We start from the raw sequence: 15,924 nt of genomic DNA on the forward strand, positions 1-15,924 counted from the left end.
TGCTCTTTTCCAGTAAATAATGCCAAAAAACGGCTCCAGAAAAAAATACTAGGGGATCTTTTTTTTGTTGTTGTTGTTGTTGTTGTTTTTCTAAAACTAGAGGATCGTTGCTAACGTGTGTCTTTTCTCATGACGTCAGCCACACGACTGTAGAGCGTATCCGCGGATTGATATGTTCTGCACACTGACTTCAGTTCCTGTCATCGGCGTCATGGTACTTCCCGTATCCAGTCACTGGGTAGTGGCTGCAATCTTAAACTACACAGAAATCTATCTTAAAATACACATATTACATAGCCTATTACAGTAACAGTTTCTCCGAAGGATAAGTATAGCCTACTGTTTCTACTATTTTTCATAATGCGTTGATATCGAATAGACTCAAAAGATTATGAAATCTATTATGCTGATATTTTTTTATTGCAAAGAACAAACAGAACACAGTATTGAAATACAAAATACATAACATGAAAAGGAAAGGAAAAATACAAAAAAGTACTGAAAAGACACCACAGTCAGTGAGAAAGATCAATTTGTTATTATTTTTGAGAGATTTTAGAGTATGAAAGAATGTTAGAGTATAAAGAAAGGTTTTATTGTAAAAATAAAATAAAAAATTAAAGCAGAACAAAGAAATTAATAAGACCAACAGCATGGCCACTGCCAGAGAAATAATGAAATATATATTTTGGTGAAACGTTTAAATAAAATTTTATGAAAGTAGATAGAACAACTTAAATTCTCTCAAAGGGAATGTATCTGATTGCCATGATAAAATAAACGAAGCACAGAGACTACACATAAGTTGGCAAAAGTAGAAATAGCCTACCATGCTGATAAATCGCTATGCTAGCTCCCTCGTGATTACGTGGAGTGTTTTATGTGTTTACTTATGTTATACCTGAATAAAATAAATGTTATCTCTCATTTTATCCGGCTCTACAATAGGTCGCGGATGTGTACAAATCTGCTGTTTGTCAAGCCAGACTTACGTCAGACCTACGTTCAATCCTTATAGAAATACAAACACCTGGAGGCGCAAGTGTCATTTACAGGAAGAGACTGCTGCAGGATGGCGATATGATCTGCAGGAGGCGCTGTGGAAAAAAAATCTACCGAAAAAAACCTATTAATAACGCTTACAACCCTAGCATAACCAGCAATGTATTTAAAGTGTATTATAAAAGGTGTCTACTAATCTATCTATGGGCGCAGAAACGTACTTCAAAGAAATGCGGTCGGTTACAGCGTTGAATAATGTAACAGTTGTCTGACAGCGATTGTTTGTTTTGGTCACATGACACACATCTCTGCACCAATCAGCGAGCTTTCACAGAAGCAGCGCTGTTATCCGCTCTGGGTTACGAGAATATTTCTAGATTCTAACGTCCTCGGCAGGTACCGACGACAGCGATCATGGAGGCGTCGATGGCCACCGGTCCCGCCGCAAACGCTCCCGCTAATAGCGAAGGCATATTAATAGGGGATAAAGTGTATTCCGAAGTCTTCCTCACCATCGATAATTCTTTGATTCCAGAGGAAAAGCTTTCCCCAACCCCGTCTATGCAGGATGGCCTCGACCTGTACGTCGAGACCGACCTGCGGATCCTGGGCTGCGAGCTCATCCAGGCCGCCGGAATCCTGCTGCGCCTGCCGCAGGTAATTCATATGTTTGTTGGAGTACAAAAACGATTAATCTAAGCGAAACTGTTATATTAAGGTTGGAAGTTGAAATAAACAATTAGTCAAACAATTGCGATGTGACATTATCAAACAAACACCTCTAATTCGACAAAACACGCTAAACTTTCCCATGGACTTAAAAGACTTGTTAAATAATAATACGTACGTCATAATATACGTTTAGCTTTTACACAGTGTTTAATCCTGTGTTCAGTAACATGGATTCTGTACGTCTTACATGAACGGTGTCCGTCGGCTAGACAAAAACAAAATGGCGGACGTTGCTTTTTAAACAAAACAGGGCGGTTTATTAAATTTTCTTTAATTTCATTTCTGTTTCAGGTTGCCATGGCGACCGGACAAGTGCTTTTTCATCGCTTCTTCTACTCGAAGTCTTTCGTGAAACACAGTTTTGAGGTAAGAGAATAAAGCCGTATTTACAAGCAATGCGGATGGCAGCCATGTTGTTCGAACTGCTGTTAATGACATTCAATCTGATTATAACCAAATTGTATAGTGTATACATTTTTTTTAATGTTGGCGTCATAACTGGGTAATTATAATGGACTTGTTTTCAAACGAACTGTCTAACTTGGCGTGATTTTTGGGCATCAGCCTGTTTGAAAGGAACACTGTCTAGTTAGACAGCTCACTAAGTTCACAATTTTACTATATATTTAGCTTTATTTTATATAACGTTATATATGAATTTGGAAACATTACTATTTTACAAGTTTTTGAAAGAAGTCTCTTATCAAGCCTGCTTTTATTCAAAAATACAGAAAAACAGTAATATTGTAAAATATTATTACAATGTAAAATAATGGTTTTCTATTGTAATATACTTTAAAATATAATTTATTTCTGTGATATAAAGCTGAATTTTCATTAGCCATTACAGTCTTCAGTGTCACATGATCCTTCAGAAATCATTCTAATATGCTGATTTATTGTCAATGTTGGAAACAGTTCTGCTGCCTAAATTTTTTTTGGAACCTGTGATACTTTTTTCAGGATTCATTGATGAATAAAAAGTTGAAAAGATCAATGTTTATTCAAAATATAAATCTTTTCTAACAGTATAAGTCTTTACTATCACTTTTTATCCATTGAACACATCCTTGCTGAATAAAAGTATTTATTTCTTTCAAAAAATAAAAATGAAGAAACAAAATGACTGGCCCCAAACTTTTGAACGGTAGTGTATATTGTTACAAAAGATAATGAATAAAAGAAATGCTTTTTTCTTTTTATAACTGAGTATCAAATCAGCATTTAAGAATGATTTCTGAAGGATCATGTGACACTGAAGACTGGAGTATTGGCTGATGAAAATTCAGCTTTGTATCACTGAAATATGTTCTATTTTATCGTACATTAAAATAGTAAACCATTATTTGAAATAATAGTAAGATTTCACAATATTGCTGTTTTTTTGTATTTTGGGTAAAATAAATGCAGGTTTGAAGAGCATAAGAGACTTCTTTCAAAAACATAAAAAATAGTAGGCTAATGTTTCCAAACGTTTGCCCGATACTATGTTTTCATTTGCCGACACTTACAAAATGAAATACATTTCATGCAACGGTTGCTCAAATTCATTATTTAAAAGCAGAAAATGTTTCTTGTCCACGTACAAGTTCTGAAATTGATATATTTATCGGTATATTGGCCTGTCAACTAACGTATGCTGCTTGGTTTCTTGTGTAGCAGTGTTTCTGACGGCTCTTTCTGTCATCTGTTCTCTATCTAGATTGTTGCCATGGCCTGTATGAACTTGGCTTCAAAGATCGAAGAAGCCCCTCGACGAATTCGAGACGTCATCAATGTGTTTCACCATTTAAGGCAGCTCCGAGGCAAAAGGTAAGCATGTCTCGGTCTCGCAGGGCTTCTGTCACACCGTTTCCTCTGTTCGTTACCTGTGCGCCCAACCTCCCACCCTTAACCGATTCATTTTTCTTTCAATAACATTTAATGTCATCACCTCAAATTGTAAATGATTCAGGTATACTTAAACATGTTAACTGTGAGTAGTCTGTGCACTTCTGTTTGTCGTTGATATGATGTCTTAATTTTGTTTGCTTTATTCTAAACCATTTTAAAGCTTTTCAGTTCCGTCATCAGTCATAATTGGTAGTAACAGCAGGATATTACCTGAACGAGTAAAATACGTTCAAACGGCTCAAAAGGTTAATTTTGATCAAGGGAATATGATGGCAATTGGGCTATGTTGCATAAATCACTGGCTAGTCTAAATTCTGCAAACAATTAAAAGAGAATAAAAAGGAAAAATTGTTCATCTGAAATCAAGGACGCGGTATTAACTTGAATTCTCTTTTCCCTTGCAACCAACTAACAGCGACCAGCTACATTTACCAATGCCTGGGTGATGTGGAATGGTACGTAGAGATGAAGCAGTCGGCATGGCAACAGTGAGCGAGGTGTCGCTTCCCCCCCTCCCCCGGGAGAAGCCAGTGGTCTGAAAGCGGTCACTGGGATATCGGGGATCGACAGGTTGGCCGCTGGTCCGAAGCGTCTGGGTGACTCCTGTATCTCAGTTTAAGCTTATTGTCTCTGCCAGCACAGGTGATGATCTAAATTTTCACTTCATTATCAAGAGACACCTCACCGCACATGTCATAGCTTCCACAGAAATATCTCACTCTGCACATGTTCACATGACAGGAGCTGTGAGGGTTGCACACTGAGAAGAACGTGTTTATTTTTTGCGTCGTAATATAAGTCTTATGTTTGGATTGGGTGTTTTAGACACTTTATTGTCCAAAATGCACAATTAAATGTTGAGTTATCCTCAGAGCAGTCTTCGACATCAGGTTGTCAGAGCTGTTTTGTGTGCATTTTGCCTTAGAAATCACTAACCATGTTGTTTAGCGTAGATTTTTTTGATTTATTATGATTTCAGATGTAATTGTGTGACTTGAAACTAAATATGTTGTGTTAATGTTTATGAAATATTTCTGCATGTCTGGATGTCATGTCAGTGAAAATGAAAATTTAGATTATAACTATTGAAATAGAAACAGTTTTCTCTCTATTTCAATGCGAGAGAGAGAAAATGAAAAATTCTAAATCTGTTATTTTGGTAAAATGTAGGCTCTTTTCCAGTACTGAATAATTGAATTTGTAATATTGTTTAGGTGTACAACATAGTTTTGGTAAAGTATTAAATGTTAAGTGTTTTTTTTCTTGATATCACAACTGGACAGGTATAGTTTTTAATAGCTAAAAGAGAACAAGAATAAAAACATCATTTAGATGGTCACCTTTTAGTTGCTCAGTATATTTTGCTGTTGTATTGCAGATTTTGAACATGTAGTGAAGGTGACCAGTGTTATTTACGTGATTACCTTACACACCCTGAAGTACATCCGTACTATTCTCAAATCGTGACTCAGCCTTGTTATCATGTTGTCATGAACTTGTTCTTCAAGTAGTGTTTTTGATAAAAAGCTCACGTCTCTTGTATGTTTTTTAATGGTTCTGCTGAGACGTTGTATACTGTGTGTTGAGGTTTTTGTTTCCCAAGATTGACCTGGTTAGTGTATTATTGTGATATTGCTTAGTGCGTTTATAGTAGAACGTGTTTTTTTTAAATATATATTCTGTTGAAGCTATGATGTGTGAGAGGTGGAGCATTTTCTTGCTAGTAACTTGTGGCAGTACTAAAAGTCTTAAACTGAAATTACAGGAGTCAAAAAAACTGGACCTGTTGCCTGTAGTTGGTTGAAAGGGAAACAGAATGATTTGAATTGAAAATGAAGCAAACAAAAGGCACTTTTTCATTGTCTTGAATAGTATTTGGGTATGGGGAAACCATTTTACTTTCGTTCCTTCATAAATCAGGAGTCCAAGTCCATTGATACTTGATCAGAACTACATAAACACCAAAAACCAGGTGATAAAAGCTGAACGGCGTGTGCTGAAGGAGCTGGGCTTCTGCGTCCACGTCAAACACCCACACAAGGTATGTCACTTTCTTTTGTTGCACTTAATAGTTTTGTTGGAAAACAAAATGAGTAACTTGACATGCAGTTTGGTTGGTTTTCTAGATAATCGTCATGTATCTGCAAGTCCTTGAATGTGAGAAGAACCAAACGCTGGTCCAGACAGCATGGTGAGTAAATAAGCAATCTTGCATTGGTTGTCTAGACACTGCGGTGTAACCAGCCCAGTAATTAACCCTCTTACGTAACTTTTCTGTCCCCTCATCTGATGGATTGGTGTATTCGTGGCTCATGTGTGTGTTGGTGTGTGTCTTCTGTTTAAATCTCTTGTTCATGGCTGTAATTAAAGGAAAATGGAGAGCTTAGTTTAACTCTGTCCTTTCTCTCTACTCTTTGATTAAAGGGTAGTCCATGATGGTAAGTGTCATAAAGAACCTCTGAACTCTGCTCCTCCAACCACATGACCTCAGGAATCTCCCCCCATTGGCTGCCCTTCTCGAGACAGCCAATCCAGTGAGAGCTCTCTGCCCGAGAATCACTGAAGGGGGCCTTTTCCAGCTGCCATCAGCATCTTGTTTTCTTGCGGTTGTCCAAAAGGATTTGTATTTTTGTTTTTGCTTCAAGTCTCAAGTTTTCTCTTTCTTTTTAATTATTTGCTCTCACCTTTATAAGGTAGTTTTAAAACCTGAATATTTGCATTTCATTATTAGACTTCACTTATTAGATTTAGGTGGTATACGTAGACTACTTTTTTTTTTTTTTTTTCTAAATGTACTCCAAATTAAAGGGTAAATCACCCAAAAAGGAAAATTGTTGTCATTCACCCTGATGTCTTTTCAAACCTGTATGATAAGTTTTTTTCATAGAATAGCCAAGTATACATTTTAAAGAATGTTCACGTTGCTCTTTTCCATACATTGACGGCATATAGTGTCCAGAGGCTGTCAAAATGTAAAAAGGTGATGGTCATTGTTCTCTTTATTCAAAGTCTTCTGAATTGAAATTTAAGCTTAATTCTGTCCTCTCTAATCTTATGCGCTTCTGCATAAACATAATTTGTTTTATTTAAATTTGTAAGATTTATATTGAAGATAAATTTAAAAAACTTTTGTAATTCTTTCCCCCAGATTTTGATCAATTATAAACATGCAAAATGCATATGTGTAAATAGTATTGAACCTATATGGCCAATGAGAGTTTTGCTGAATAGCCACTTCTCCACACGCAAAGCTATTATATGGCTTCAGAAGAGTTGTAATATGGCGCACAATATGCTTTTTCATGCTTTTATATTCATTTTGGAGATGGACAGCCTCTGTTCACCATATTATTTCTCTGTATGGGGTGGGAAGGTCTTGAACATTGAACGTTTGTCTTTTTTTGTGTGTGTTCCACTGAGGAAAATTTCATGGGTTTAGAATGACATGATGGTGAGTAAATGACGTTTTTTATTTTGGGTGAGCTATTCCTTCAAGCAATTATCGTTCAAGCGTAGACTGAGCAGGAGAGAGTTCCTGTAAGACATAACGCCTCACACCAAATTATTGTGATGATATAGCTCAGAATTTTCATATAAATCAGATATTCTAAGTAGGGTTGGGAATCGAAAATCGGTTCCAGTTCTGGAATTGGATACTTAAGGTCCAGAATCGGATACTCGTAATAAAATTAGCTTCAATTCCGCTTATCGATTCCTGTTTGCAAATTTTAATGTGATTTCAATCCATTTTCAAGCGCATGAAGACGCGAAAGAGAACTCAATTCGGCACTTGCGTTGAGCACAGTTTCCTTTGCACACACATCTAAAACGCGCACACAGAGAGCCCTCTCATATAGTGTGCGATACTGAGTTGAGTTCTCGTATGTCGTCTTGGGCTTGAACGCACAAATGCACACAAAATTCTTGTCAAAATCCTCATAAACAGTCATGTTGTCCTAAGTGAACGTAAACAGTTGAGAAAGAAAACACATATTGGATCCTGTATAAGGTCTTAAACCTGCTGCAGTCTCATTAACGCTAATCAAAGAACAAAATCACTTATTGATCTTGACGGAATAACTTTTCTAACTTTAATAAGGATTAATCTATATTTTATTTATAAAAAGCAAACCATGTAGTGTTATTTTACAGTTGATTACAATTTCTGTACCTGAACTCTGTTTAGTTTGGATTTATGTGTGCTATTGCTAATTTGTTTATTTGTTCTTATTTTATTAGTTTACTTGTCTTAATGTTTGAAATTTATATCGGTTGTTTTTGCTGTGGTATTTTAGTTTAAACTGTAGGAATATGTTCTTTAGGCTTTTTTTTTTTTTTTTTTGCCAGCTGATTTTTGTTTATGAAAATCAGCTGCAACAAAATGTTTTGGCAAAAGACTAAGAATAAATATGTTGGACACATTTTTTTTTTTTTACTTTTTTTTGGAATCAAAAAGAATCGGAATCGATAAGCAAAATCAGAATTGAAATTAGAATAACTAAAATTCAAACGATACCCAACCCTAGTTCTAAGGCCTGCAGTATAAAATCTAGAGTGGTTCTATTTCAGCAGAATTCACAACTATGTAGTCTTTCCCTTATTTTTTGTAATGACAGCGTTTTGGGTCCATAGTATCCATCTGCTTGCTTGCTTTTTTCAGAGCTTTGCATCTCATTTCTGGCAGTCATCCAGAGTTGAAGTTAAAGATGGTCTGTCTGCAAGTCTCCATTTAGCCGTGTATCCTAATACTACAGGAGACGTGTATTTGTCCATTCCCAGGGCAACTCCTCAGCCCGCTTTGCATGCTGTATATTGTTATGAGTTGCATGCAGTCATCAGTGCTACATCCCTGCTGCTCCTGTTTCTCTTCATTTTACACTGTCATCTGCTTATTTTATGGAAAGTTAAGCGAGTATGTAAGATGGAATTATGAAAAACAGATGGAGTTGTAGTAGAGCTGCACGATTCTGGAGAAATTGAGAATCACAATTCTTCTGTTTCAAACGGAGATCACGATTCTGAACAGACAGCTCAACAATAACATGTAGTTTACTAGAGGTTCTAACAAATGTTAATTGCTGCAGTCTGTTGAAAATGTTTGATGAATCTGAATTAATTATTTTAAAGTTGGTTTGAATGAATGATTCAATGACATTAATGATTACCTTAATGAATGAATCAGCATTTTTTTTATCAAACCTCTTGAATAAATTAAGCGTCATGTTACTTTCAAAAGGTGATTTACTCTATTTTGATTGCTTCCGTTGACATGTTTATATCTAAACTTTTATACCAGTTCTTCTGTGATAACAGAATATCGATACGGTGTGGTTGAAAAGACTTGTTTGTTCATGACAACTGCCCTCTCTGGCTCAGCGGCAGCGCAGACGCAGGTTTGAATGTTCTGGTGTGATTTTTGTCAAAGGTTTAATAGACACAGGCGATTCGTTTTGGGTTTCGAATCGAGATCGCAATCTTTTAACGATTAATCGTGCAGCTCTAAGTTGTAGAAATGTCGCATGCAAGCCAGTTACATTTTTGACAAATGTCCTCCCATGAGCTTGTCTATGTGCACATGGCTACACTGAACGTGTGCGTGTGCCCATTCACACTGCATGCTTGCCTTAACTTCTGTAGAACGACAGAGGAACGTGAGGCAGAGAGGGAAAGGACAAACTTAAGCTCAAGCCTCCATTTATTTTTGGTCTTTTTGCATCATGTGACAAATCTCGTACATAAAGATGATGTTATGGATGATCAACCCATGCAGGGAAGTTGCAATTTTGTGGTTCACCTTCTGTGTTGCAGGAACTACATGAACGACAGCCTTCGCACTAATGTGTTTGTGAGATTTGAAGCTGAGACCATCGCCTGTGCCTGCATTTACCTCGCTGCACGAGTGCTACAGGTACAAAACCGTTCTCTGTCCTTCACCTTCTTGGGTTTACTCAGAGATGTGGTGGTGTTAATGTCTGACTTTTCCCATCATTCTGGCAGATATCGTTACCCTCTCGGCCGCTCTGGTACCAGCTGTTTGGTGCTACGGAGGAGGAGATCAAAGATATATGTACAACCACTCTGAAGTTGTACACCAGAAAAAAGGTTAGAGCTGTTTTAAAATGAGCAGGTCTTCACTCGTGTGTTATATTGAGTCTTTGTTTCTGATTTGTTTCCTTGTTTTTTAGCCAAATTATGAATTTGTGGAGAAGGAAGTGGACAAGAGGAAGGTGGCTCTACAGGAAGCCAAACTGAAAGCCAAAGGGCTGAATCCAGATGGCACTCCTGCTCTCTCCATATTGGGCGGATTCTCTCCTGGATCCAAACCATGTAAGTTGTCACTTTCTCTACCTATTGTGCAGTCTAACGGTAAAGTTAACTTTTAGTTAAACTAAAAGTAAAGACTTTTAAGCATAGTTTACCATCGTTGTTCAAAACTGCTCTTTTTACATACAAGGAATGGAAAGCCTAAAGTATAATTTGACCTTAATGCATACACCCGTTGTTTCACGGTCAAAACTGAAATGAAGGAGATGGATCAGCTTATAAACTACTGGAGAGCTTAACGAGTGATGTGTGAGGGGATTAAGTAGGGGTGTGTGATATCATGATTTTATATTGCAAACGAGGGAATAAAAGAGAGATCGTAGTATCATGTTACAGCCACATTCTATCAGGTGCAGTTCTGGTGCCCCTGTCCCAACATACTGTACAATGCAAAATACATTCACATCACGTTTAGCAATGCAGCAGTAGGGTTACCCTCGTGTGGCATTGCAGTTGTTTGCCATCACAAGAGTTTATTATTTGCATGCTTTTTAAAGCCTTGCCAGTTGATTTTTTTTTTTTTTTTTTTTTTTTTTTTTATTCTCACGCTGTTCTGACATAAGCTTTTCTGAGCACGTACTCCAGAACACAAGGCCTATTACACAGCGAGTGAGTAAACTAAATTGTGCTAAAAATGTCAAATACACACAAGGAGGTTTACATAAACAGTTGTTTATATATGTGATGCGATCTGGGAAAACCCGTCGGATGTCGCGCTGGGCCGTTTTCAGTAAATTCCAAAATAGTTTGAATGTCAGTTTTTTTTGTCAATTTTTTTTTTCCATTAAATTATTATTCTATAACATCTTTTCTCTTATCTCTGAAAATATCTTGGCAAAATTCCCTTGTTTAGTGCAGAAAAACAGCGATTTATAGTGTCAAGCTGAAAATACTCTCTTTCTCTAATGCATTCTATGCGACCATTAGCGCCCGGCAGAGGTGAAAAAAAAAAAAAAAAAAAAACAATCGCCGTATATCCCATACACCTGTCCGTCTCGTAAGACTACAAAGATAGTTTACCTTTAAAATAAACCGCATACATGTACAGTGAATGTGTATAGTGCGCATTTCGCGCCAATCCTGTTTAAACTATAACGTCACGCAGTTTCATAACAATCGCGAGATGGACGCGTCTCAACGGTGACAGTTATTTAAACCTGTTTTTCTCAAAATTCCGTTCCAGAAAATCATAGAGATCGGCCGACTTCAGATAAACATAACTTCTGCTAGCAACAAGCTATGATAAAAATAAAAACAGATTTGGAAAGGGCTTGATACCAGCATCCATATGATATCAAAACCTGTAATAGGTAAAATTTCACCATGTGGTGGGTTTTCCCAGATCGCATCACATATTAAGTGAATGTAGACAGTTCGGATATGTGTCAATATATTGGATCCGTGCATTCGATCTTAAAGTGACAGCCGCCTAATAAACCGTCTGTGTCATAAATGTTAGTCAAACAACAAAATGCAAAGAGAAAATCACTTGCTGCCCTTGACTGAATAACTTTAGTAGCTTTAACCTTTTGAACGGTACGGTCCCACATATGGGATTTAGAATGAACACTGACGTCAAACTCTGCTTTCACGTTGGTTGGCGCTAAGCCAGAGATGGACGCACTCAGCACTGTCATATATCACAACTATTTGCTGTGTTTTCAAACACACAATGTTTAATTTAGGTTTCAGAGATTTAAATACACATAAGCACTAGTAAAACAATACATTTGGAGTTTGTAAAATACACACTGATGTCTATGGAAGCAGCAATAACAATCTATTCAAATATAATTTGCCGACGGGTGTTGTTCATATCAGATACACATTGTGTAAGTAACTATAAAGTTTACTCTATTCTTCTCCCAGTTCACCGACCACTTTCTTACATATATTTCAAGATTGATTATTTATAAAGGTCCCTTACACGTATTTGAGAATCAGAAAATCAGATAGTTGTTGACATGGTAAGCAAGTTGTGAATATTTTGAATAAAAAAGGAAAAACAATATAAAAGCGGTACATCTATCATACAGTGTTATTGTGGCTGCGGTGTATCACGTGACAAGCGTGACGTGTCGCTATGGAAATATTAAGGGGGAACGTTCTCACCTTGAAAAAACTCACTCTGGGGGGTCAGTTCGAATATTTTAAACTTGTGCGTGAAAGGGTTAAGACTGTATATTTTATTCATACAGTGAAGTCTATGTAGGCCTAGTGTTTTTTTTTTTTTTTTTTTTTACATTTTGTTTATTCAGTTTCTTACTTGAATTGTAGTTGCAGTAAATAAACTTATTTTAGCTTATATTGTATTTTTTTATTTGCATCTTTAGTTTTTTTCTTTTTTTTTACATTTGTTTATTCAGTTTCTTGCTCGAATTGTAGTTGCAGTAACAGGGTTTTTCCTGGGTCAAAATTGGTCTTCGGTGGTGGCTGACCGACATGGTCATCCACACACAGCAAAGAGTACCCTAGTACCCACATGATCCGCAAGCCCAATATTGACAATAAATGTCAGGCTAGTAAAAGAAAGCGATTACAACTTATTTTATATGTTATATTTTATATGCCGATATGCCAAAAATATCATATTACAATTTTTTTTTTCAGGAAAATCACGATTCACGATTTTATCACAATTCTTTTTATATTTTGTTTTTACTATTTTGTGACTGAGCATTACAGCCAAACTAATGTCCATATTTTAAAAAACAAAGCCTTAGGTAACAACAACAACAAAAAATGGCAGACAGGGGCAAACATAAAAATATTTGTCATTATTTTCTTTGTTATTAAATATTAAGATCAAAGATACACATTACACATAAAGCTACTTAAAGTTATCAGTCAAGAGCAGTGAGTGATTTTCTCTTTGCATTTTGTTGTTTTGTTAACATTAAAGGAATAGTTCTCCTAAAAATTCAAATTGTCATAATGTACTCTCTCAAGTTGTTTTAAACTCGAATAAGTTTGTTTCTTCTGTTAAAAATATAAGTTATTTGGAAGAATGTGGGTAACCAAACCGAATGTGATGTACCTCAGTGACTACTATAGTATATTTTTCTCCTTTGGAAGACAATGGGGACTAGCTAGGCTACTGTTTAGCCACATTCTTCAAAATATTAATATTAGAAAAATATTAGAAAATATTAGAAGGAAATTAATACAGGTTTGGAACAAGACAACATTAGAGTGCGTAAATGATGAGATAAGTTTTATTTTTGGGTGAACTATCCCTTTAAGGACAAGAGGCAGCGTGTTTACTGATGCTACTGTCTCTTTAAAAGAGCTGCGCGCGACGAGTCTATAACGCATTTGACAAGCAGATTTACTCAATTTTCTCAAGTTTGCTTTCACTTTAGACAACTGACTTTATGTAAACCTTGTGTGTATTTAACAGTATAAGCACATAAGACTTGAAAGATAACTTAGTCCAGTATCCAGGCGCTTGTAGACAGGCTTTTAGTGCATGTGAGCTTCACATGCACGCGCTGAGAAACGCACGCGAATTAAATGTTTAACCGACAGGGCATTAAAGCACATGCAAATTATGAACCTTTGTGAACTGCAGTGTCCTGTCCCTCGGCTCAAGTCATTAGGTCGCGAATCGGACTTTAGCGGACGTGTTGTGTGGGAAATTGGGAATCCTGGCTGTTAGGACATCACGAAAGATTTGTCAACACACACAAAAACACTTCAAACTTTTTTTTTTTTTTTTTTTTTGCGTTTATTTAAAGTTATGTCAGCTGCATGTGCGGAATGCTTGTCACAAGTTAAGAGAAGATAAGGCAACTTTTTTTGACTGCAATTCACACCCAGCGCTAATTCAGCCAAAAATATTCTTCGAATGCACCACGTGAAACATGGATTCGGTCTTCCGACCTTTAGGATCAGTTGATTTTGATGCGAGGGAGAGAGCAAAGACGGAGAGTGCGCGCGCGGGAGTGGAGCGCTGTGATCGTTCTCTCCGTCAGTAGAGCCCGCTTCACTCACAAAACCCAATTACAGATCAAATAAGGCTTTGGCGGGACAAAAAATCGTTTTGGCGGCCGCCAAAAAATTTTCAATGTAGGAGAAACCCTGAGTAAATAAACGTATTTTAGCTTATATTGTATTTTTTATTTGCATCTTTGTTATTTTTAACAACAAAGATAAAATAAGATTTTGATTGCATCACTTACCCCTACTTTGTCTAAATGGTCTGTCATTCTTGATTTTTAGCCCTTTATTTTTAGTTTAGTAAATGATAACAGAACATTTGAAGAGTTCAGATGCAAAAGCCTCTAAGTGCCATCTGAAATTTTCTTTTAGAATGATCATTTTTATGAAGCTTGTATATTTAAGTTCAGTAATTTCACTTAAATGGCAATGAAAATTACCTATTGATTTTTTGCAGGCTTTTGCATCTGAACTCTTCATTTATTCTTGAGTGAACAATCCCTTCAAAACACATCTCACTAGCCTGAAGATGTCTACAGGCATCTGTTTAAGGTTAACCCTAAACCTATAAAAAAATCTAATGCTTCCTGTTAGGTTCTCCTAACATAATGAAGGCAGATGAGAAGTCTCCCAACCCTCAAACGCTCAAGGCCATGAAGAAAGAACCAGAAGATCGGACTCAGGGCTCTAAGAGCCCACACAACGGGTGAGTTATTTGACAGACAAATTATGTGTCTGTCATCAGATACTTGCTTAGTTTAATTAAAGAGCACTGATTAAGCATCCTCCTTGTTCTTTCCTCAGACTCAGGAAGGAGAGCAAGTTAGGTCGGAACAGTAGGAGTGCGAGTCGTTCTCGTTCCAGAACGAGATCCCGGTCCAGATCTCGCTCTCCCAGACGACAGTAAGTACCATTTGCAGTGCGCTGCTGTATGCTCGATGATGTTTGTGTCTGTACTCAATTGCTGCCTTTCCTCTAGTTACAATAACAGGCACAGTCACTCAGGCACCTACAGCTCTCGCTCCCGTAGCCGCTCTCACAGCCGCAGCCAATCACCACGGCGACACGCCAACCACGGCCCTCCGTCTCCCCTCCTGCCACACTTGAAGTCAAAGCAGCGCTCAGACGATCTGCACCAGCACAGCAGACACGCCCACAAACGGAAACGGTCGCGCAGCCGCTCTCGTTCCACCAGCAAGCCCCGCGAGCGGGACAGAGAGCGAGAGAGAGAGCGGGACCGGGATCGAGGTGCCTCTGACCTGGCGAAGAAGCACAAGCACGAGCGTAGCAGCGGCGGCCATCACCGCGACCGGCGGGAACGCTCGCGCTCGTACGAACGCTCTCATAAAAGCAAACACCACAGCAGCAGCCATTCAAGCCACAGTCGACACAGACGCTGAGTGTTTTCTTGTTACACGTCTGCGAGACTGCGGGTGCGTTTGTGTTCGGTTTAAGTGGTCAGCGTTGACCTAGTTGTCTGTTTTACTTTGTTGATTTCTTTTGTGTTATTTTGCTGTTTTAGTTTTAAATGTTGAAAGGATATGAAACTACATATTTACAGTGTAAAGATGGGTTCAATGTTGATGTATTATGGGAAATGCTTTGATTTATAAAAGCAAAGGTGGGAAAATCAATAGTTACATAGAAAAATGGAAAACGTTTTCAGGAAAGGCAACGATACTTTGCACAGACATAGGAATAATAAATAAAGATGCTCTGCTGATGGAAGAAAATTGGTTACTCTGAAAATAGATCATATTTTTTTACAGCTGGATGCAGACTTTTTTTTTGGGATCATGGTGACTTTGTTGCACTGGTTTTTAGTCTGCACGTCTTCAATGTCTGATTTTTACTCAATAAAAAGTGACTTATTCCTACTGTCAATTGTTGTTTTTTACTCTGTTATGGAACTTGGTTTTATGAATTGAAAATGTCTTGCTCTGACATCATTAAAATCCCAACTTGAGACTTTTAAGGCAAAACCTATTATCACACCATTACAAACAGCTAATATCTGGAGCTGTGGTGTTATTG

General features: G+C 37.3%; 1 protein-coding gene across 1 annotated transcript; it reads left to right on the forward strand.

The window, feature by feature from the left end:
* The first annotated feature begins 96 nt into the window (after window positions 1–96).
* On the forward strand, window positions 97–15,763 carry ccnl1a (cyclin L1a). The gene is made up of 11 exons (XM_081371781.1): window positions 97–1,659; window positions 2,026–2,100; window positions 3,437–3,546; window positions 5,548–5,668; window positions 5,754–5,818; window positions 9,436–9,535; window positions 9,625–9,729; window positions 9,813–9,954; window positions 14,485–14,596; window positions 14,695–14,793; window positions 14,870–15,763. Exons 1-11 carry the CDS (start codon window positions 1,417–1,419, stop codon window positions 15,288–15,290), a joined length of 1,593 nt encoding a protein of 530 aa, XP_081227907.1. The 5' UTR covers window positions 97–1,416; the 3' UTR covers window positions 15,291–15,763.
* The last annotated feature ends 161 nt before the right edge of the window (window positions 15,764–15,924 follow it).

This window comes from Scardinius erythrophthalmus (assembly GCF_964197995.2).
Source record: "Scardinius erythrophthalmus genome assembly, chromosome: 8".
NCBI lineage: Eukaryota > Metazoa > Chordata > Actinopteri > Cypriniformes > Leuciscidae > Scardinius > Scardinius erythrophthalmus.